General features: G+C 36.3%; 1 protein-coding gene across 1 annotated transcript in view; it reads left to right on the forward strand.

The window, feature by feature from the left end:
- LOC126174844 (calcium and integrin-binding family member 2-like) overlaps window positions 1-21,456 on the forward strand; it is a 67,973-nt gene that overhangs the window by 21,883 nt on the left and 24,634 nt on the right. Inside the window, exon 4 of the mRNA XM_049921230.1 lies at window positions 5,429-5,538. Within this exon, the coding sequence (XP_049777187.1) occupies window positions 5,429-5,538 (110 nt within the window). The remainder of the gene's footprint in view (window positions 1-5,428; window positions 5,539-21,456) is intronic.

A 21,456-nucleotide genomic window follows, 5' to 3' on the forward strand; every position in this document is an offset into this window, starting at 1 on the left:
GTCACGTATTATTTCTTCTATAACACCTATTTTGTTGGCGTCTTTCTCTACTGCTTCTATCCATCCTACAGTGTTTGTCAGCTTACTAACGTAATTAAAAATTTTCTTTGTAATCCGTGTTTCTTCCATTCTTTTTAAATGTCCATAAAATTTTAGCCGTCTCTTCTTCATTGTATCTGTGATCTTTTCTGTATTTTTGTATAGGTCTTCATTTCTCCTTTTAATCCACCTATTTTCCTTGTTTTTCTCAGAACCTAGAATTTTTCTTAATATTTTTCTCTCTCTTTTTTCTAGTTCTCTTAACTCGCCTTTCTTATTCAATGTTAGGCACTCTGATCCATATGTTGCTTGTGTCCTAAAACTGAATTATAATGTTTAATCTTTGCTTGTATGGATATTCATTTCAAAATGATTAATGGAAAATCTCATATAAAGATGTGAAACAAATACTAACAAAGAGATAGAGGGGCTGGCCAGTACTTACCTCAGCTCAGTACATCCGATAGATACACATACAACAGAACCGAAAATTTATGTTCCTAGCTTTCGGAACAAATGTTCCTTCATCGGGGAGGAGAGAGAGGAAAGAAAGGGAAGAAGGGAAAGGAGATTCAGTTACTCACAACCCAGGTTGTGTTGCTTCATAACTTGGGCTGTGAGTAACTGAATCTCCAGTCACTGGGTATGATTCCTTTTGTCCAAATGTCTTTAATTACATTGTGCATTTTCTGACATGCGGATAAGCCCCATAGTTTCCACATTTCTGCCACTATCCCATCCTCACCTGGTGCTTTGTTATTCTTCAATGATTTGATAATCTTTTCTATTTCTTTTATTGTAGGTCGTTCCGACGGTGGATTTTCATGTCGTGGTTTTTGAAATTGTAACCTGTCATTAGGCTCCTCACAATTTAATAGATTTTCAAAGTATTCAGCTAAGATTTGGCAGTTCTCTTTATTGCTTAAAACCACTTTTCCATTTTTATCTTTAAAATGTAAACTTGGTGACTGGAATCCTGTTAAAACTTCTCTGAAAGTCTTATAGAAGTCTCTAGTGTTGTTCCCATTGAAATCAGAATCCGTTTCTTCTAATCTGTCTTTGTTATATTTTCTTTTCACTGATCTGATGATTTTTGCTGTCTTTTTCCTTTCTTCTTTAAACTCTTCCCAGTATTCATGTTTCTTATTACGGTTCCATTTTTTCCATGCCTTTAGTCGATTGTCAATTGCTTCATCACACAGCTCGTTCCACCATCTGTGTTTTGGTATTCTTCATGGCTGTCCCATTTCTTTAACTGACTCTATCATTGTTTCTTTAATTTCTTCCCAATTATCCGTTTTTCTTGTGTTTAGTATATGACAGATTTTGTCTTGCTTTTGCAGGAGAAATTTATTGTTTACTCTTGGAAATCTTCTTGGTTTTGGTTTAGGTTTGTTTGGTTGGAACATGGTCTTTATTTCTGTCAGCATTCTAAAACAAGAAACTTATTACTAGACATTTAATGGCATTGTTCCATTTCAAACCTGTAAAAGGATCTACTCATTCAGTCACATGACATATACATATCAAATTCTAAAGCACAAATCTATTTCATAACAATTACAAAGTTGTATGAACCTGTAAATATAGTGTATATTTTCTTCTGGACTAGGGAGCACTGAGCACTCATATTCAACGATCTTGTCTTCTCTACTTAAAGTTAAAAGTACCTCAGATTTTACCAATCTGCTTTGTTTACCTGTAGATCCTCGTATCTTTACACCTACAATGGGCATTTCCACAAAATTCTTACTATAATTGATCTTGTCTCTAAATTTTTGAGATGTACCATTAACTGGGCTACCTGTATCAATCAAACAGATCCCTTCCACTGATCTGTCTTAATTTTAATGTAAGGACACCTGAAATCTAAATCATCCTCTCTGTTGTCAGACACTTCAATTTCATCAAACGCTCCATGCACACTGTCTTCACAAGGTTTTATCAACTTTATAGGTATCATAACATTACCTGGATTACTCATGTTGTGGGTAAATATTGAACACAATGAACAGATTCCATAGCACAACTAACATCACTTGTTGCAGAAGGAATACAAAACACATTGCTGTCAAAATTGCACTTCCTGCTTAGAACCTCTTTCATTTAATTCCACCAATTGGGATACAAGTTCCGACTAACCATAGCTAACTTATTCCAGAATGTGCATTTATCCATGTTGTCATCAATCTGGTCCCAAACAAACTTCAAAAAGTTTTCACCTTTATTCTCCAGACTGACCGATACCTCACCTTTACTGTTTGGATCTTTACTCTGTATGACATTAAATAAAAACTGTTTTGACTGGACTGGTACTCCATGACCCTCACTTACGACACCACATACATCACTTACCTTAGCGGTATTGTCAACATCATTTACAACTAATTCTGAACCTTCATTTTTCTTAAACTCCACAAATACCTGATAATCATCATCATCATCATCATCATCATCCAAAATTACTTCATCAATGACATCACTGACAACCCAAGTCACATCTCCATCAAAGTTACTTCACCTACATTAATTTGCAATAAGCTGCCAGTCTCAGACTTACCAACCTCAGTTACTTCACAGTTCTCATTCACATCTACAACAAAACTACCACCTAGTTCAGATCCAATACAATCATCATCTGATTTCCATACATGAATAATATGTTTTCTGCCCAAGAGAAGAAATCATTAGTACATACTGCATCAAAATTCTCACTACTCTCACATTCCGGTTTGTGATTAGCACCTACATCAATATAATTAAACATAATATCCCAAAACTTTTGATCAAAACGTAAATGCGAAATCTGATATTCCTTCTGTTCAACTTCAGATACATGTACCATATCATTAACACTGCTATTATTGTCTAATTGCAAATGTAACTTGGTGTCCTGTTCTTGTTATGTTTCCTCACCCAAAACTGTGGACATTCATTGAGGTGAACTGCCATTTCCCAAGTAATTATTTCTATGATTGTTTCTTCTATTAAAATGCCCGTGGTTGTCCCCATTGTTCCTATCCTGCTAATGTTCAAAATTTCTACCTTTATTCAGACTTATGATCTGGATAGAAGTTACCATTATATTTGTTTCTGTGATTACTTTCATTGTGATTCCTATCATGCCTATTATTGCGGTACGTGCTTCTTTCTACTGCTCTATCCAGCTTGTCAACATATTGTAAAAATTGTTCAAGACAATTGTCAGGTCTGTTTACTAAATCTCACTGCAACCTTTCTGGTAATCTCCTGTCGAGTGCATCAGTCAAGGTCATTTCATCAAATGGTTTGTCAAGATGTGCTAATTTTTATGTTGGTTCTTACAAAACTCTTTCAAAGTGCCATCCCTATTCCTATAATTAGGACAATTCAAAAATTCAGTTTTTGATTCTCTCCTGTTCACCTTCCAACCAAAATTTATTTAAAAAACTGACTTAAATTTAAGTTTACCCATGACAAAGCTTTGCCTTCAAGAAATCTTTGAACAAATTATATTTTTTGATTGTCATTCATGTGTGACACAAAGCTCTCTACAGTGGTGCAGAAAATCCACTGGATGTAAATTATCTGATGGAAAATTTTTGATAGGCATGTTGGACCACACAATACCATTGTTTACACACAAATTTTTGTGAATACAAATTTTCTGAACTGCTGAAATTTTTTGATCTAAAATAGTTACATTAGTTTGCATGTTTTTTCTACATTTAAAATTTTTTGTTTTAAACTGACAATATTTTGTTGGTTTTTTTCCACTATGGCCTTCTGTTCAACTCTGATGTCATCATCATTCTTTGATTGTTTCACTGACTCAGCTACAAACTCATTTTCCAGAACAATAAATTTATTTTCTAAAATATCAAGTTTTTCATTCACACTTTTTAACCCCGCTGACAACCCATTTTTTAACTCTGAAACTTAATTAATGAGTTGATCTGTCTGATCTTGTGCTCTGTCCATTTTGCTGTTGTTTTCAGTTCTTATTTCAGTTAACTGATCATTAACTGCCCTAAATTTGCTATTGTTATCTGTCTTCATTTCCTCTAGTTTTGCTAAAATTAATTGCAAAATATCAGTTTTTACTGTTTATTTACAGACTGCGTTTTCACTGCAGCTTTCATTTCTACCACACTTTTGCTTTCATCCTTATTTATTTTGTGAACAAGCACATGAGTCCATAAACAAATTAACTTCACAAATAGTTTGTACTTATCTTTCCTTTTGATGCCCATGGTTGCAGTTGTAAAGTCCTCTTCACTTTCATTCTATCCAGTCCATCATTATTGGTAGTAAATCATCACTTTTTACACCATGTGATCAAAAATTTATTTGTACATAAATTTTGATGCCCATGGTTGCAGTTGTAAAGTCCTCTTCACTTTCATTCTATCCAGTCCATCATTATTGGTAGTAAATCATCACTTTTTACACCATGTGATCAAAAATTTATTTGTATATAAATTTCAAAAATTAAAAAAAAAGTACTTTCTGCAACAGACAAAACTTCATTATTAGTCAATTAATCCTGGATGAGTCCCCATTTGTAATCTCCCACTTCCTTCCTAATTCCAGCTATTGTCTACAATAAGCAAAGTCTTTTCCAAAGATTTGAGAAGAGTAAGATTTCAATAAACTTTTTTAGTTATTTTATCTTTTCTTGTAGAGTTGTCTCCAGTTCTTCTTGTCTAGTGATCTGATTCATGAAGCTGAAATTCTTACATTTTATGTCCTAATGGAACTGATCTAAGTAATTTTTGTTTTTATGTTAATATATTTTTTCACATTTTAGTATATCATAGTCTTTTGAATTTTCACATTAACAAGGCTGAAATTACATTTTTCACCCAAAATACAAAAATACATCCAATCACCTCAGAGGCATGCTTACTACTACTTCACTCTGGGGTAATAACCATATTCCAGAGGGTTTACAATTTTTCTTGAGAAATGAATTTCTGTTAATTTCAATTATTATTTCATAAATGAATCCAGAAATAAACATGGTAAACAACACTAGATTGTATAATTAATGGTATAAATTTTAAGTGTGCCAGATAATTCATAATTTCAAATGTTCCTAAAAAGAACAACTTTAACTGTACCTTCAGAGCTAGTACTTACTTATTGTAACATTGAAAATAAAGTAATTCCTTTTCATAAATTTTAGCTTGAAATATAACATATTTTGTATAAAATTATATGAAATATTTAAGAAAAGCAGCTGAGATAATATTGACCTGTCCAGAATATGAAAAATATTACTGGTATCGACAACTATGGTTGAGAAAAAGTAATGCTAGAGGAGGATGTCCCATTATAGCTGTCAAACTGAAATTTTTTGATTGTCCCTTATATTTTGGTTTTTAAATCACACCAATGTTCATTTCAGACTTTGATGGTGACACTTTCCTCAAGAAATCAGATCTTATCAATGTCATAAGAAGATTAACAGGTATCAATACTCTGGAATTCAGAGATTTGGAAACTGTAGCAAATAATGTAAGTACTTTTTTATTTACTTAACATCAGGTGCTGAATGTGTGATTTCTTAGTCCCATCAAACACAATCAACTGAAAGCACTCAATGAATTTTGGTGTATGTAAACAGAACAGTAGATTTAAATAGCTTTGAGTAGTATATAGGCATATAGTTGTAAGCAAGAAGGTAAAAATTATACCTGTACAGGTGTGTTCAAGGGGGTGGTGGGTGGTGGTTGGGGGGGGGGGGGAGGGGGGGTGGAGATGGCTCTGCAACTATGTGCAGTGTACTATGTTAAAATTCTTATAATAAATGAAAAGAAAACTGGTGTTTGTTCTACCAAGAACCGAAGGAAGATTTTGTTAACATGTTAAACTTCTAATTTATGTGGCTGTCTGCTGCCCAGTGTGTCCTCAACACTGTGTATAGTTGTCTTCACTCATCCTGTTATTTGAATGCCACACAGAATTTTCCATTATCATTATCATATAATGAGCAGATTACTGATATGTACAAAGTCTGATCAAAAAATACGTAAAATTTTCATTTTTATGTAAAAATCCAGCTTTGTTCGTTGATATTAAATTTCTCCACTTCAGGATAGCACTCATCAAAGAAAATACTTTTGTGACAGTATATTTTCAATCTTTGATGCACTTCTGTGTCACAATCATTCATGAACAAGCAATATTTTGTTTAGATCTTTACTGATTCTTTGTCTTTTCCACGTGAATGCCACATTGTCCTTCCATTGTTCTGTGTAGCTCCAGAAATAGGAAGGAGTCATGGAGTGCATTACCTAAAGAGTATGTTTGTTGCAATTCCGCAACAGTAGATATTATTTCCTTTCTTACATTTTTTGTTCATCCAAAAATTCATGAACAAGCAGTGAAATGTGAACAGCATAACTATCATTAATGGTTTCACCTTAAGTCCAGGCATTTTAGTGAGATCTCCGCAGCTCATGGTCTAGTGATTTGAATTTCTGCATTTAGATCATGAGGTCCTTTTTTGATTCCTGCCTGGAATGGAGATTTTATTCACTGTCTGACTGGTTGTTTGTGTGGCTCTAATTATTTCAAGTGATCATCACAAAGATTAGCAAGTCAGTAAAGTGACACCAAGTCGAAAGAGCTGCACCAGGCAGCCAACAATCCCAGACAGAGTCTCCCAGCTAATAATGCTATATAATCATTTCATTTTTTTTATTCTGATTGCTTCATGCAAATAGCATAGAAATATTGACTATATGTCATGGTGAACTCATGAAGCATTGCCCTATTGAAATTGCAGACAGCAGTCATCAATTTCTTCATGATCACTTGAAATCATTGAGCTTTTCCTTTATTTCATGTCTTTTCAAAAAGCTTTCTTTGGTAAGGCTGGATTTTAGTTTTGCATCTTTCCCTTAAACCAATGTTAAAACTATTTGTGGAATTGTGAATTGTTGTGGATTTCATTCCAAAACTCTGGAGCAATGTCCATTCAGCACTACCTGTGGCTGAAATTTACAGCCTAAAAAATTAAAACAAAAATGCTGACCTGTCCGATAGTGTTTTGATTTGGTGACAATCAGTATCTACTCATTTTATTCAGTTTTTGAATGTGATGGGGTGTCCAAGACACTTGGCATCTTCATGATTCTATTGCACAACATGTGTTTATTTTACTTATAGAAAATTTTTCAAAGCATTATTCAACAGCTCCAATGTTGTCCAGTGCCTTTAATCCATTCCTAAAGTGAAACACAAAGCTAAAGGAGAATATGATTTCAGTAGAGTAGATTAGAATCTTCATTATTACTGTTGTGGCGTAGCAAAACAGCCACGCCACTTTGAGGTAGCCGAAAGGCACACGTACACACACGCCGGCTGGCGTGAAGTCAGGAACAGGATACCTAATTAATGCTATAAGAAAAGTATGCAGCTCCTTGAATACTTAACTTTAATGCATCCTTGTGGTACATCGCTATTGACGATACAAATGAGTCTATCTCCAGATATGGTTAATTACAATCACTGTAAGGCTAATGGCGCCTTGCTAGGTCATAGCCATGGACTTAGCTGAAGGCTATTCTGTCTCTCAGCAAATGAGAGAAAGGCTTCATCAGTGTAGTCGCTAGCAAAGTCGTCGTACAACTGGGGCGAGTGCTAGTACGCCTTTCTAGACCTGCCATGTGGTGGGGCTAGGTCTGCAAGTACTGACAGTGGCGACACGTGGGTCCGACATGTACTAATGGACCGCGGCCGATTTAAGCTACCACCTAGCAAGTGTGGTGTCTGGCGGTGACACCACAATTACATGACATGTCGTATATGATCATTTGGGTGATACATTGATATCTCATCAATGAATACAGTTGCACACCTATAGAAATGTATATATACATGTATTCTTCTTTGTTAAAATTTTTGATACTATAATAACACTATCAATTTAAATATTTTTCAGTTTGCTTCTGTAGTTTATAATTATAACAAGGAAATGTTAGCCACAATAAAAAATATGTGTATACTGATGCTAATGAATGAACTGGATTTATTGAACACTATAGAATTACGCATTAAATACAGAATATGGATTGCAAGTAAGTCAACATGTAAGTGACTGTGTTTTACAATCGTAATCATCCCACTGCCACTGCCACAGTTACCTATGTGTAATATATGTGCCTGATCGCATATCAATCTTTCAATGTATTTGCAAAATGATGTCCAACCTCTCACTGGAGTACAGTAGGGCTACAAGCGAAGAGAAATGATGCATTGGGGGTACTACTCTGTAATGTGTGGCATATGGACATTTGGATTGGATGGGAGTCATTCTCAGATAGCCAAAGCAATTAAGATGACCACTTGCATAAAGTGAAAAATTCAGCTTTGAATCCCACTCTAGCACAAATTTTCATCTGTTGCTGAATTTCAGTGCCCCATTACAGAAAAAGTAAGAAATTTCTTTATATACACACAGCTGCAGGTGTCCAAAAGAACTGACACTATACTTGTATACCATGTTCATTTGTAAATGTGGTTACATGCTGACCATTTAAAAGTATTTTTAAATAGTTATTTTTGAACTGTAGATATGAATTAGTAATTCCTACCTACCATCTTGTACACATTACAAAAACTGAATTTCTTGTGTGGAACAGGATCAGTTGTCATGGAAAATCTTTTTCAGTTTGTATTCACATTTAACTTTGCTATCTTTAGGTATGTGTGTCAAACTTTGTGTTAGTTATGAACTATAGATAAAAACTAAAAAAAATTGCAAAACAGTAGGAAATTAAGATGATGGGACCTGGATAAGTTGAAAGAACCAGAGTTTCAGAGGGAGCATTAGTTAAGCACAGGGGAAAGATATATAGTAGAAGACAAATGGGTAGTTTTGATAGATGAAATAGTGAAGGCAGCAGACGGCCAAACAGGTACAGAGCCAAGGCCTGGTAGAAGTCCTTGGATAATACAGGATATATTGAATTTAATTGTTTGAATGAGTAAATATAAACATGCAGCAAGTAAAGCAGGCAAAGGGAATAAATATAAATCTCTAATAAGTGAGATTGACAATACGTGCAAAATAGTTAAGCAGGAACAGCTAGAGGACAATTGTAAGGATTTAGAAACATATTTCACTTGGAGAAATATAGATACTGCCTATAGGAAAATTAAAGAGACCTTTGGAGAAAAGAGAATCAGCTGTATGAATATCAGGAGCTCAGATGGGAAACTAGTCCTAAGCAAAGAAGGGAAAGTTGAAAGGTGGAATGAGTATATAGAGGGTCCATACATGGGAGATGAAGTTGAAGGCTATATTATAGAAGTGGAAGAGGACGTATATGAGGATGAGATGGGAGATATGGTACTGTGAGAAGAATTTGACAGAATAATGAAAGACCTAAGTTGAAATAAGGCTCAGGGAGTAGATGACATTCCACCAGAACTACTGATAGCCTTGTGAGAGCCAGCCATGACAAAAGTCTTCCATTTGGTGTGCAAGATGTATGAGTCAAGGAAAATACCCTCAGACTTCAAGAAGAATGTAATAATTCTAATTCCAAAGAAAACAGTTGCTGGCAGGTGTGAAAATTACCGAACTATCAGATTAAAAAATAATGGTTGCAAAATACTAAGACAGATTCTTCACAGAAGAATGGAAAAACTGGTAGAAACCAATCTCAGAGAAGATCAGTTTGGATTCTGGAGAAATGAAGGAATATGCGAGGCAGTACTGACCATTCAACTTATCTTAAAAGATAGGTCAATGAATGGAAAACCTATGTTTATATCATTTCTAGAATTACAAAAAGGTTTTGACAATGTTGACTTAAATACCCTCTTTGAAATTCTGTAGTAGCAGCAGCAAAATACAGAGAGCAAAGTTTATTTACAATTTTTAAAAAACCAGACAGCAGTTATAAAAGTCGAGGGGCATGTAAGTGAAGCAGTGGCTGAGAAGAGAGTAAGACAGGGTTGTAGCCTGTCCTCAATGTTATTCAATCTGTGCATTGAGAAAGTAGTAAAGGAAATATAACATAAATTTGGAGTAGGCATTAAAGTCCAGGGAGAAGAAATAGAAACTTTGAGGTTTACTAATGATATTGTATTTTTGTCAGAGACTGCAAAGAAGTTGGGAGAGCAGTTGAACTGAATGGACATTGTCTTGAAAGGAGGATATAATGTGAACAATAACAAAAGTAAAACAAGGATAATGGAATGTAGTCAAACCAAATCAAGCACTGCTAAAGGAAATAGATTAGGAAACAAGACACTAAAAGCAGTAGATGAGTGTTGCTATTTGGGTAGCAAATTAACTGATGATAGTCAAAATAGACAGGCTATAAAATGTAGAGTGGCAGTGACAAGAAACATTTCTGAAGAAGAGAAAATTTTTAACACTGAATGTAGATTTAAATGTTAGAAAGTTTTTTCTAAAGTATTTGTCTAGAGTGTGTGTAGTCATGCATGGAAGTGAAACTTGGACAATGAACAATTTAGACAAGAAGACAATAGAGGCTTTTGAAATGTAGTGCTGCAGAAGAATGCTGAAGACTGGATGGGTAGGTCATGTAACTAACAAGGAGGAAGTGAACAGAATTGGGGAGACAAGAAATTTGTGACAAACTTTGACTAAAGGAAGGGATCTGTTAGTAGGATACATTCTGAGACATACTACAATTTAGTATTGTAGGGAAGTGGGGGGGGGGGGGGGGGGGGGGTAAAAGTCAGAGAATAAGACCAAGAAATGAATACCGTAAGCAGATTGAGAAGGGTGTAGACTTCAGTAGTTATTTGGAGATGAAGAGGTTATCACAGAGTAGAGTAACATGGAGACCTGCAACAAACCAGTCTTCAGACTGGAGATCACAACAGCAACATTATTATAATTATGTATATCATTGTTTTCAACTGTTGAGGATTATTTATTACAAACTTAATGGGGGAATAAATATGCTATGAAGCACTGCTCACTATCCCTACCTCCTTAAACAGATGTCTACAAGATGTTCATGGGTGAGGACCACATATTATTCTTGCAGCACGTTTTTGAGCAATGAGGACTTTCTTTCTTAAAGTTGATTGCCCAAAACATTATTTCACATGATGTTATCAAATGAAAATATGCAAAACTGTTAATTTATTGATTTGTCTTCCCACAAGTTTTACAATGGTCAGAAGTGCTTATGTGGCTCAACTACATTGTTTTAGAAGTCCCAAATTTTTTTTTTCAGTTTACATTCTTATCAGTAGGGAACCCAATTTAGAGTTCTCCCCTTAAAATTGTAGTAGTATCTCTAGATGTGCAGAACTGAATATATTGTCTTGTTGAAATTGAGAGTGAAACCATTTGCAGAAAATCACTCAATAATATTTTTAAGAACATTATTTACTGTTTCTTTTATTGTTGCACATTTCTGGACTGATTACAATACTAGTGTCATATGCAAAAAAAAAACTCATTTATGCTTGTTGTATATTAGCCTGAATGTCATTTAATATAGGAAATAATAATGGACCTAATGTTGAGCCTTAGGGAAACCTATAAGTAATCCCTGCCCTTCCTCATTCAGAAGAATGTTCACTGCTTACAGTGGTTGAATTATTAAGTACAAATATCTTCATTTTTTGTTAGATATGACATTATCCATTCATTGACTATACCATCAGTTTTTCTAGGAGAATAGTGTGATTCACTTAATCAGATGCCTTAGATACACCACAGAAAATACCAACTGAAGCTATTTTCCTAATTAATGCTTGGAAAAATTGTTGTGTATACATGTAAATGACATTCTCAGTTGTTTAGCTCTTCTGGAGTCCAAACTGTGGTTTACTTAGGATATTATTGTTGCTTAGGTGGTGTAATATTCTAAAACACATTAACTTGTCAAAAAGTGTGGAACATGATACCAGCAGTGAAATTGGTCAGTAGTTACTGACATCTCTTCTATTACTTTCTTATGGAGGTGTATAACAATGGAATGTTTCAGTCTCTTTGGAAAAAATATTCTTAGCTAGTGATGCATTATATGTTTCGGAAAGGACATTGCTTATTTTATGGGAACAAGTCTTTGGAACTCTGTTGGAAATGCAACAAAATTCAGAAGAGCTTTCATTTTTGAGAGAATATATAATTTTCTTAATTTCAGAAGAAATGGGTGAAACATCCATATGACTGAATTTTATGTGAGTCACATTTCGGACATCCTGCTTTGATTTTGCTCTTGAACTGGTTGCCGTTATATTTCCCCCACATTTCAGAAATTATTATTAAACATACCTGCTACCTGTGACAGATCATTTATAGACCTTCCATTTAAGTCAAAAGTGATGTTATCCTGTCCTATAGCTTGTTGTCCTGTCTCTCATTTCACTGCAGCCTATACAGACTTACGTCTGTTGTTGGCTTGCATATTTCTGACATAATGTGCATATTCTTTCATTTGTAATACCTTTCTGGCACCTTACTTGTTCTTGTCAACAGATTCAATTCCGTTTTACTGTCATGAGGTGATTTAATCCCTTTAGTGATGACTGTTTAGTGTCCCTTTCTGATTAGTTTATGAGGAAAGCTATTTTCAAATAATGGTATTAATTTAGCATGGAATAAATTAAACTTTTTGTCAGAGTTTAGTTCACTATAATTTTCAACTCAGGTTGTCTCTTGTAAACTATTCTTATCCCAGGTTGTCTCTTATAGCTTATTCTTAAAAGTGATTTTCCTGGAGACATTAATTATTCTGAATACCACTGAGGAGAATGTAATCTTATTTATCCTAAATAACTGAGCACCATGATCACTGAGAGCATTTGTTACTGGGTTTTCTTGCTTTAAGCTACTTGAAATATTCCTTTATTAACTGAAATTAGATTAGATGAGTACTAACTGGAAATTTAGCACACAGTTTTGCCAGATGGGGAACAAAAGAAAGCTTAACAGCATGCAACAGATGTTAATGCTTTGATGTGCTAAACATTGTATTCCTAAAATAGAAGTAGTGAAGGTATTTTATTATTTAATCAGAAACATTACAGATGATGCCTAATGAAATGGAGACATACGAAATGGACTACCACAACCAAAGAAAGTTTTCTCCTGCAAAAAAGTTTACTGGTGTCAAAACATAATCCAAAGATTGAGAAGGAAATATCTAAATGGTTCCCAGAGATGATGATTTACAGAAATGAAACATAAACATCAAGAATTTCCAAGAACAATCTAATCACTACTTAACTTTTATATCAGCACGTTGAATCGAGTGATGGAAAATTACAGGCAGCGAATGTCTACTGGTGAATCATAATATCCTTTGGCAGAGCATATTATGCAGCACAATAGTTTGTTGTCACTTCTACGATTCCTTCCATCTGGACTCTTCTTCCCATCACCACTACTTCAGAACTTCTGTTCATAACTGACTACTCATTCAATCACATCATAAGTGGCATTGTTTGTGTCTGAATGCTTATATTCAGATGATACTTGCACAGCTAATTAGCAGTATTTAGTACAATCAAAACAGTGCCTTTTGTCAAAGTAGCTGTTTCCTCATAACATAAATGTACAAAGCAACCTAGAAGTAACAACTCACCTTAAAGATGACACGATGAGTTGCAGATAGGCATGACAAAAAGACTGTTATATATCTGCTTTTGGCCAAAGCCTTCTACAGAAAAGAAACACACACACACACACACACACACACACACACACACACACACACACACACACACACACACACACACACACGCTCGCACGCGCGTGCGACAGCTATCTCCAGTTGCTCCAGCCAGACAGGCCTGAGATAGCAGCAATGTGCATGTGAGGTGTGCTTGCTTGCATGAATGTGTGCTTGTTTTTCTGTTCTGAAGAAGGCTTTGGGTGAAGCTTATATGTAACAGTCTTTTCATCAAGTCTGTCTGCAGCTCAATCTGTCATATTTACAGTGATTAGCAATTCATCCTTTACAAAATATTGTTTGTATTCCAACTTGGACTTTCCATTGTTTAACTATAATTATCAGTTTTAGTAGGTTAAAACTAGCTACAACTTGTTGTTAGCATATTTCACAAAATATGTTGCATCTGCCTGTTAGTTCATTATTGATTTGTTACAGAACTTCTTCTGGAAAGAATCTTCAATATACTTTCTCCCACAACTAATATTTTTAGTATTTCTTGATTTTATACTTTTTCAGTCCACTTAATTTTTAACATTCTTTGGTAGCACCACATTTAAAATGCTTCCAATTTCATTAGCGAACAAGATGGCTCTGTGGTTAGCACTCTGGACTCACTTTCAGGACAATGGTGGTTCAAATCCCCATCCAGCCATCCAGATTTATGTTTTCCATGGTTTCACAAAGCCACTTAAGACAAATGCCAGTTGGTTCCTTTGAATGACCAATGTACTTCCCAACACTTACCTAAACTAAGCTTGTGCTCCATTCCTAATGACCTCATTGTTGATAGAATGTTGAACATTAATTTTCCTTCTTTCTGGTTTCTTTTGCTCTTGATTCTTCATAGTTGATGTTTCACTCCAAATAGTGTTGTGCTCCATACACACTGTTTCTAGAACTTCTTTCTCACTTCCTCATCAGCAGAGCTCTTTTGTTGAAGAAAGCTTTCTTTACCTGTGACAATCTACTTCTAATGTCTTCCTTGCTTCAGCCAACCTGTGTAATTGTGCTTCATAGATGCAAGAATTCTTTTAGTTCTTCCACTGTTGTGTCATACCACAGTTCAATATTAAGCAAGTCATTCTTCTTTGTCATTCTTCTTTCTGCTACTCTTCATCTTGTCTTTGATTTGCAGTCACAAGCAGTAACCCTGCCATGTGCTCTTCGTGACATGAAATGGTTCTTCAAATTTTATTAGTTCTGATTGGGTTTTGCAGATTATTAGTCTTCCTCTGTACTTTACTCTTGATTTTCTAAGATTGTAAACATCTGATATGGCTGTGAAGTAGCTGATTACAAGCAGTTTCCAAGGTATGAAAAATACTACGCAGAGCTGACAGAAAGAATTGTTTATATACTGTTTTTCAAATAGCAGTACTTTGAATATGTCTTTTGTTCATAGAAATACAACAAAAATTGATTAGAGGTCAAAGGATATTAGGAGAGACATACAGTGTGAGGGTCTAGATGGACATCATATATAATCACTGTAAAGAACCTTCTATAGAAACAGAGATTGCTGCACAAAAGGTGTACAATAAAGCATAGGGCTAGAGAGAGAGAGAGAGAGAGAGAGAGAGAGAGAGAGAGAGAGAAGCTGAGAAAAATGAGTTTGGCTGTCAAGAGAGCAATAACTGAAGCCTTAATGACTACTATAGCAGAATGTTGTCCTTTCACTGAACCTAAACAAATTCTGTTAATATGTAAGGGCTGTTAGCAGCACCAGCATCAGTGGCCAGTACCCAGTGAATGAGACAGGAACTAAAACTGAGGGTAGCAAAGCAAGATCTGAAGAGATTAACTACATTTTCAAATGTTACTATACAAAGGAAAACCCAAGAGAATAGCCCCAGTTTAATCCTTGTACCACTCAAAATATCAATGAAATATGTATTAGTGTCAATGGTGTTGAGAAACAGCTGAAATCATCAAAATTGAACAAAGCTCCAGCCCCCAATGCAATCCCTTCCAGATTCTACACTGAATTTGCAGCTGAGTTAGCCCCTCTTCTAATTATACAGATCCCTTGGAGGGGGGGAGGGGGGGGGTGGGAACCATGCCCAGTTCTTGGAAAAAAGCACAGGTCACATCCTTCTACAAGAAGGATAATAGAAGTGATCTACAAAACTACCATCCAATATTGATTAGTTGTAGAATGAGCTGAAACATAATGAGGTATCTAGAATAGAATGAGCTTCTCAATGCCAACCAGCAAGGATTTTGAAAACATCGATCACATGAAACCCAGTGAATGCTTTGGATCGACGAATTAGGTAGATGCAGTATTTCTCGATTTCTGAAAAGCATTTGACTCAGTACTGCATGTACACTTATTGTCAAAAGTATGGGGTATCAAGCAAAATTTGTGACTGGATTGAGGACTTTTTGGTAGGGAGGACACAGCATGTTATCTTGAATGGAAAGTTATTTTCAGATGTAGAAGTAACTTCGAGTATGCACCAGGGGGAATTGTGTTGGGACAATTGCTGTTTATATTGTGTATTAATGACCTTGCAGACAAAATTAATAATAACATCAAACTTTTTGCAGATGATGCAGTTATCTAAATGAAATACTATCTGAAAAAAATCTGCATAAATATTCAGCCAGATCTTGAAAAGATTTCAGTGTGGTGCAGAGATTGGCAATTTGCTCTAAATATTCAGAAATATAAAATTTCAAATATTCCAGAATGCTGATGATTACACAAACATTTAATGTTCCAGAATTCACAAGCATTACAAACATGATATTTCAAGAACCTCCCATCATGATAAATACTAAATTACAAGAAATAGCTGGTGGTTGAGTTTGAACTGGTGACCTGCAGCACATCAACCAGTGACACTGACCGCTACACAAAATTGCATGCACCACAGCTCACACCAATGCTCACTCTTCTGGAGAAACAACAACATCTTGTTTCAGAAGTTCTGAGTGGAACTGACTACAGGATCCTGGATCTAGACGTCATCAATCGTTCTCCGTACGGTGTCACTGTCGGAACCTTACACTAAGGCCATGTTCTTCATGCTTTTGACTATGATGGCCATTAGAGGTAGCTCTTCTTGTTGAAGCTTCACAATTATTGAGTGGATCTTCAGTTTCTTTAAGTCTCCCATAATCAATCTACACATCTGGACAGTAGTAGGGCTGCACACAGAGGACACACATGACATTTCTGCATTTTTGTCTTCTTGATCAAGGGTCTAACCTTAGACTTCACATGTGACATTCAGTAAGTAACAAAAGACAAGATACAGCCCAAAATAACTTACTTTTCCTGACAGTCCAACGTTCCGCATAGGTGTAAAAATCTGTACTAATTCGCATAGGCTGTATCTCACTGGTTGGTGCTTGGTGTTACAGTACACTATTTCTTTCTCCTGCATGTCCAGTGTCTGTATGTGAGTCAGTTCCCTTACTTTTTTCATCCTGTTGATGATATAATTCATGTAATTACTCTGAGTACCGTCTGGCTGAAACAGGAACAATGTATCCAATGTCATTTTGGCCATATGGTTGTGGAGCAGAAAGAATGGCATGAAGCCACTAGTGTCTTGCTGCATTGTGTTACATGTGAAGGCCACAAATGGTAGTACTGTATCCCGTCCCTCTGTTTGGCATCAATGTACATCAAGAGCATATCTGCTGTTGTCTCATTAAAGCATTCTGTGAGGCCATTTGTCTAGGATGGCAGGCAGTTGTCATCCTGAGGATGATATTACAACATGAAATTACTTCTCATACTAGTCTCAACTGAAAAAAACTTTTTCATGATCAGAGATCATCACACAGGGTACTCTGTGCTTCAAAATGATGTCTACAAGGAACTTTGCAACTTCTGGAGTTTTGAGAATCAGCAAAGCTTTGGTGACAGCATAGCAGGTGAAGTAATCAGTACAGACTATTACCCATTTCCACTGAATCCTCTTTGTAGTCTTCAGGAACCTCACCAAGAGGTCAATTCCAATTTGATTCAATGGCACTGCTGCAGGTGGGATTTGTACTAGATGCCTTGGAGGTAAATGCAGCCTGGGCTTCCATTGTTGGCATTACTTACAGTGGGTCACATAGTGTCTAACAGATAGGTAGAGGCCGGCCAGAGTGATACCTATTTCTCATCCTGTCTAGAGTCTTCACGAATCCCAAGTGACGAGATGTTGGAGTATCATAGAAATACTTCGTGATAGCAGACTGTAGATGAGCTGGAACCATTATTAATTGGAATTCTCCTTTCAGTGGTTACTTCTCCTTCAAGGCTTCTATAGTTTTCTGCAGTACTGGATCTTCCTTCTCATCAGCAGTTATGTCATTTAATTGGTTGATAGCACAGATTTTGTCTATGCTGCTTTGTTCTGCCAGGGGATTACTCAAAAGACAGTCAATGTCCTTGTGTCTGCATTAACTTTTGTATACCACTGTGTCATCATACTCCTGAAGCTTTAGCACCCATCTTGCCAGTCAACCCAGTGGTACTTTCAGCCAGCACAGGAAATGGTGATCTGTCACAATAGTGAATGGTTTGCCAAATAAATATGGGTGGAAATTTCCTAATGGTCCAAACAACTGCAAGAACTCTCAGTTGTATAGCCTAGTTCATCTCAATCTTGAAGAGCTCTCTGGTAGTATAAACTAACATATTTTCAGCACCTTGCTGAATTTGAGCTAGAACTGCACCTATCGCATGACCACAAGCATTGGTACGGAGTTCTGTCTTGGTATTCTCCTCATACAATGCTAGGACTGGAGAAGTTGTTAGCACTTCTTTAAAGACATAGAATGACTTTTCTTGCACTTTGTTCTGTGAACATCTCCCTGCTATAATTCTCACAAGGGACAAACATCAGGACAGAAGTTCAGTCTGAATTGCCAGTGGTACAAGCACATCCTGAGAAAACTTCTCACATGTGCTGAGGAGTTGAAAACTCTGTGACTGCCTGTATCTTCTCTGGATCAAGACTGATGCCATCTCCTTTCAGTAGGTGCCGTCAGTTTTTTTTTTTTTTTTTTTTTTTTTTTTTTTTTTTTTTTTTTTTTTTTTTTTTTTTTTTTTTTTTTAGGTTGTCCACCATATATCTGAAGGTGGTGTGAATGTTACACAGCCTATCTTCATATCCATAATTGATATATACTTCGCTCCTTTCAAGCAGCCTATGACGTCATCAAAGCTCAATGTTGGATAGTCTTCTTTCTTCATGAATTTGTTCAGTCATCAACAGTCAATATAAAAACAACACTACTATCCTTCTTCTTCACAAGGACCACAAAAGATGATGTAAGACTCTCTCAAGGTTAATCATGCCATCTTGCAGCATCTTCTCCACTTTTTTCCTGACTGTCTATTGCTCAGCTGATGATACTCTATATCAGTGTTGGCTAATTGGTGGATGATCACCAGTGTTGGTGCTGTGTTTCACCATGGGCCACATGGTCTGCCATTTCTCCATTCTGCATTTGAAAGCATCAGAACATTGATGCCAAATGGCTATCACTCGCCGCAGTTCCTTGGTCAGGTCACACCCTATTGGCAGTTCGACATTAGCTTTATCTGTTGTGGTAGTGGAGCACAGTTCTTCATCCATGACACTAAGCTGCCATTCCTGGACTGGTGTAGCTGTACCTATGCACTTGCCAGACAACAGCCCAGAGTAATTTTTGTTCTGTGTGCTTATTGGAACAGCTTCTTCAGTATGGAGCTCTGACCTTCCACAGTCTATGACTGCTTGTGATGCCTGCAAGAAGTCCCATCTGAAAATAAAATTATGACTACATACTGTTAAAATGACAAATTCGAAAGGCTATGTTCTGACACTGATATTTGTACTTGGAATACATGTACCTGTCATTGGACATGTTCCCCATTTATGACTTTCAGCACAACTGCTTTTGTATCAAAGAAAATAGTCTTCTTTAGCTGATTATGATGAATATCCAAGGTCACAGAAAAGGAAACCCCTTGAGTAAACTAGAGCCCTGGGAGGTTGACCATCTATGATGATGCCAGTGAGATTTCCTGACATCTGACTATCATCTATGGAGTTTTGGTGAAGTCAGCAGCTAGACAAGTGATTGGTACATCTGTACAGAGATGAGAATGGCTACAGCAGGCTGGAGAATGATCTCGACCCAGGTATTGTGATGGTCTTCATCCAATAAGTCAACTGTAATAACTTCAATTGACTGGTGGGAATAGGCCTGTTGTGATGGTTGATGTATTGTGCTGTAATAGTCATCAAACACTTTTCTTCTCTCCCTCAACATCTGTGTACAAATTGTCCTGGGTGTTCTCAGTGGAAGCATACTAGTACATTTTCTCTGCCTTGTAAATGTGTTCTTCTGCAGGACATTGTACTTGTCAGAGCAGTTGGTCATACCTGCATTGATTTGATGCTGTGTTATCATCTGATGATTGTGGCATATGTCCAGGCTGGCAGAGTCCATTCCCCATTGCAGATTCAACTAGCATTGCAGATTGGTTCTAAATATCAACACATTTCTTCTTTGACTTCTCTATTACATCTTGAAGTATGGGGCAGACTTATGTGGCTCCTATCTCTTGTGTATTTGGTCTGACATTTATGGCTGCCATACACTGCTCTGCTACATTTCTCCTGTTACTATTTGGCACATGAGAGAGGTGAGCTCATAGTGGTCTTCCACAGCTCTCAAAGGGACCACATTCGGCAGTCAGTTGTACCTCATTCATCCACCTCTTTTCTGTTACATTTCCTGGCACCACTTGATAAATTCTTCTGCCATTTTGATGTCCTTTACCAAAAGAGCTTGGTACATGTCTTCTGTGACTCCTTTAATCAAGCATGAGATTTTATCATCTTCTGTCATATCTGGATGCAGAATGTGGTACAGGGCCAAAATGTTCTGTATGTATGATTCTGTTATTTACCCCATGATATTGGGTCTTGTTCTTCAACTGTTCTTCCATTGAGTGAACTTGCTGCTGATTGTCACCAAACAGTTTCTTCAGTTTGGCCTGTAATTAGTGCCAGCTATTGAGCTTCTCTTCATTTTCCATGAACCACTCAGCCATCCGAGTAAAACTATTCATCCTTTTACACCACCTGTTGTATTTTGTGACTTGATTAAATCTTTTCAGCCATTCCATTGGTTCTGGAACAAATTCTCCATTGAACACTGATGTGTGCCTGATGTGCAGCTGACTTACTGATGTCTCAAACCCACTGGTTTACTGAGTATACAGACATTAGGAATGATGTACTGCTTGTATTCCACTAACTGCCCACGTAAGTGATAACTTTTATGTTGCTAATTTGGAGCCACAGGCTTTAGGTGTTTTGATGTACTTGGAGTCTTCATCAACCAATGTTGTGTTGAACCATAGTCAATTCCAAGTCCAAAAGGAGGGTCACTGCTGATATACAACACTTAGCACTGAAAACAAAGTTACTGTGAATGTCAACATATAGCCAGAATGAAACTGAATTCCAGGACAGAGATGCAAATACTTAAACAACGCTGAATATTTCAGAATGTTGGTATTTACACAAACATTTAATTTTCTAGAGTATGCAATCCTCACAAACATAAGACATTTCAAGTTATTTCCAAAAATTATAAATACTAAATAACAAGTAATTTTTAGTGATTAATTTTGAAGAAATGACCCATAGAATGTTAGCATGTGACACTAACCACTACACCATACTGCATGCCCACAGCTTGCAGCAACATTACTGTTACTGTGTCACGCCAAGCAGTTTTTGTCTTGCTACTG

The sequence above is a fragment of the Schistocerca cancellata genome, chromosome 3 (assembly GCF_023864275.1).
Source record: "Schistocerca cancellata isolate TAMUIC-IGC-003103 chromosome 3, iqSchCanc2.1, whole genome shotgun sequence".
NCBI classification, from domain to species: domain Eukaryota; kingdom Metazoa; phylum Arthropoda; class Insecta; order Orthoptera; family Acrididae; genus Schistocerca; species Schistocerca cancellata.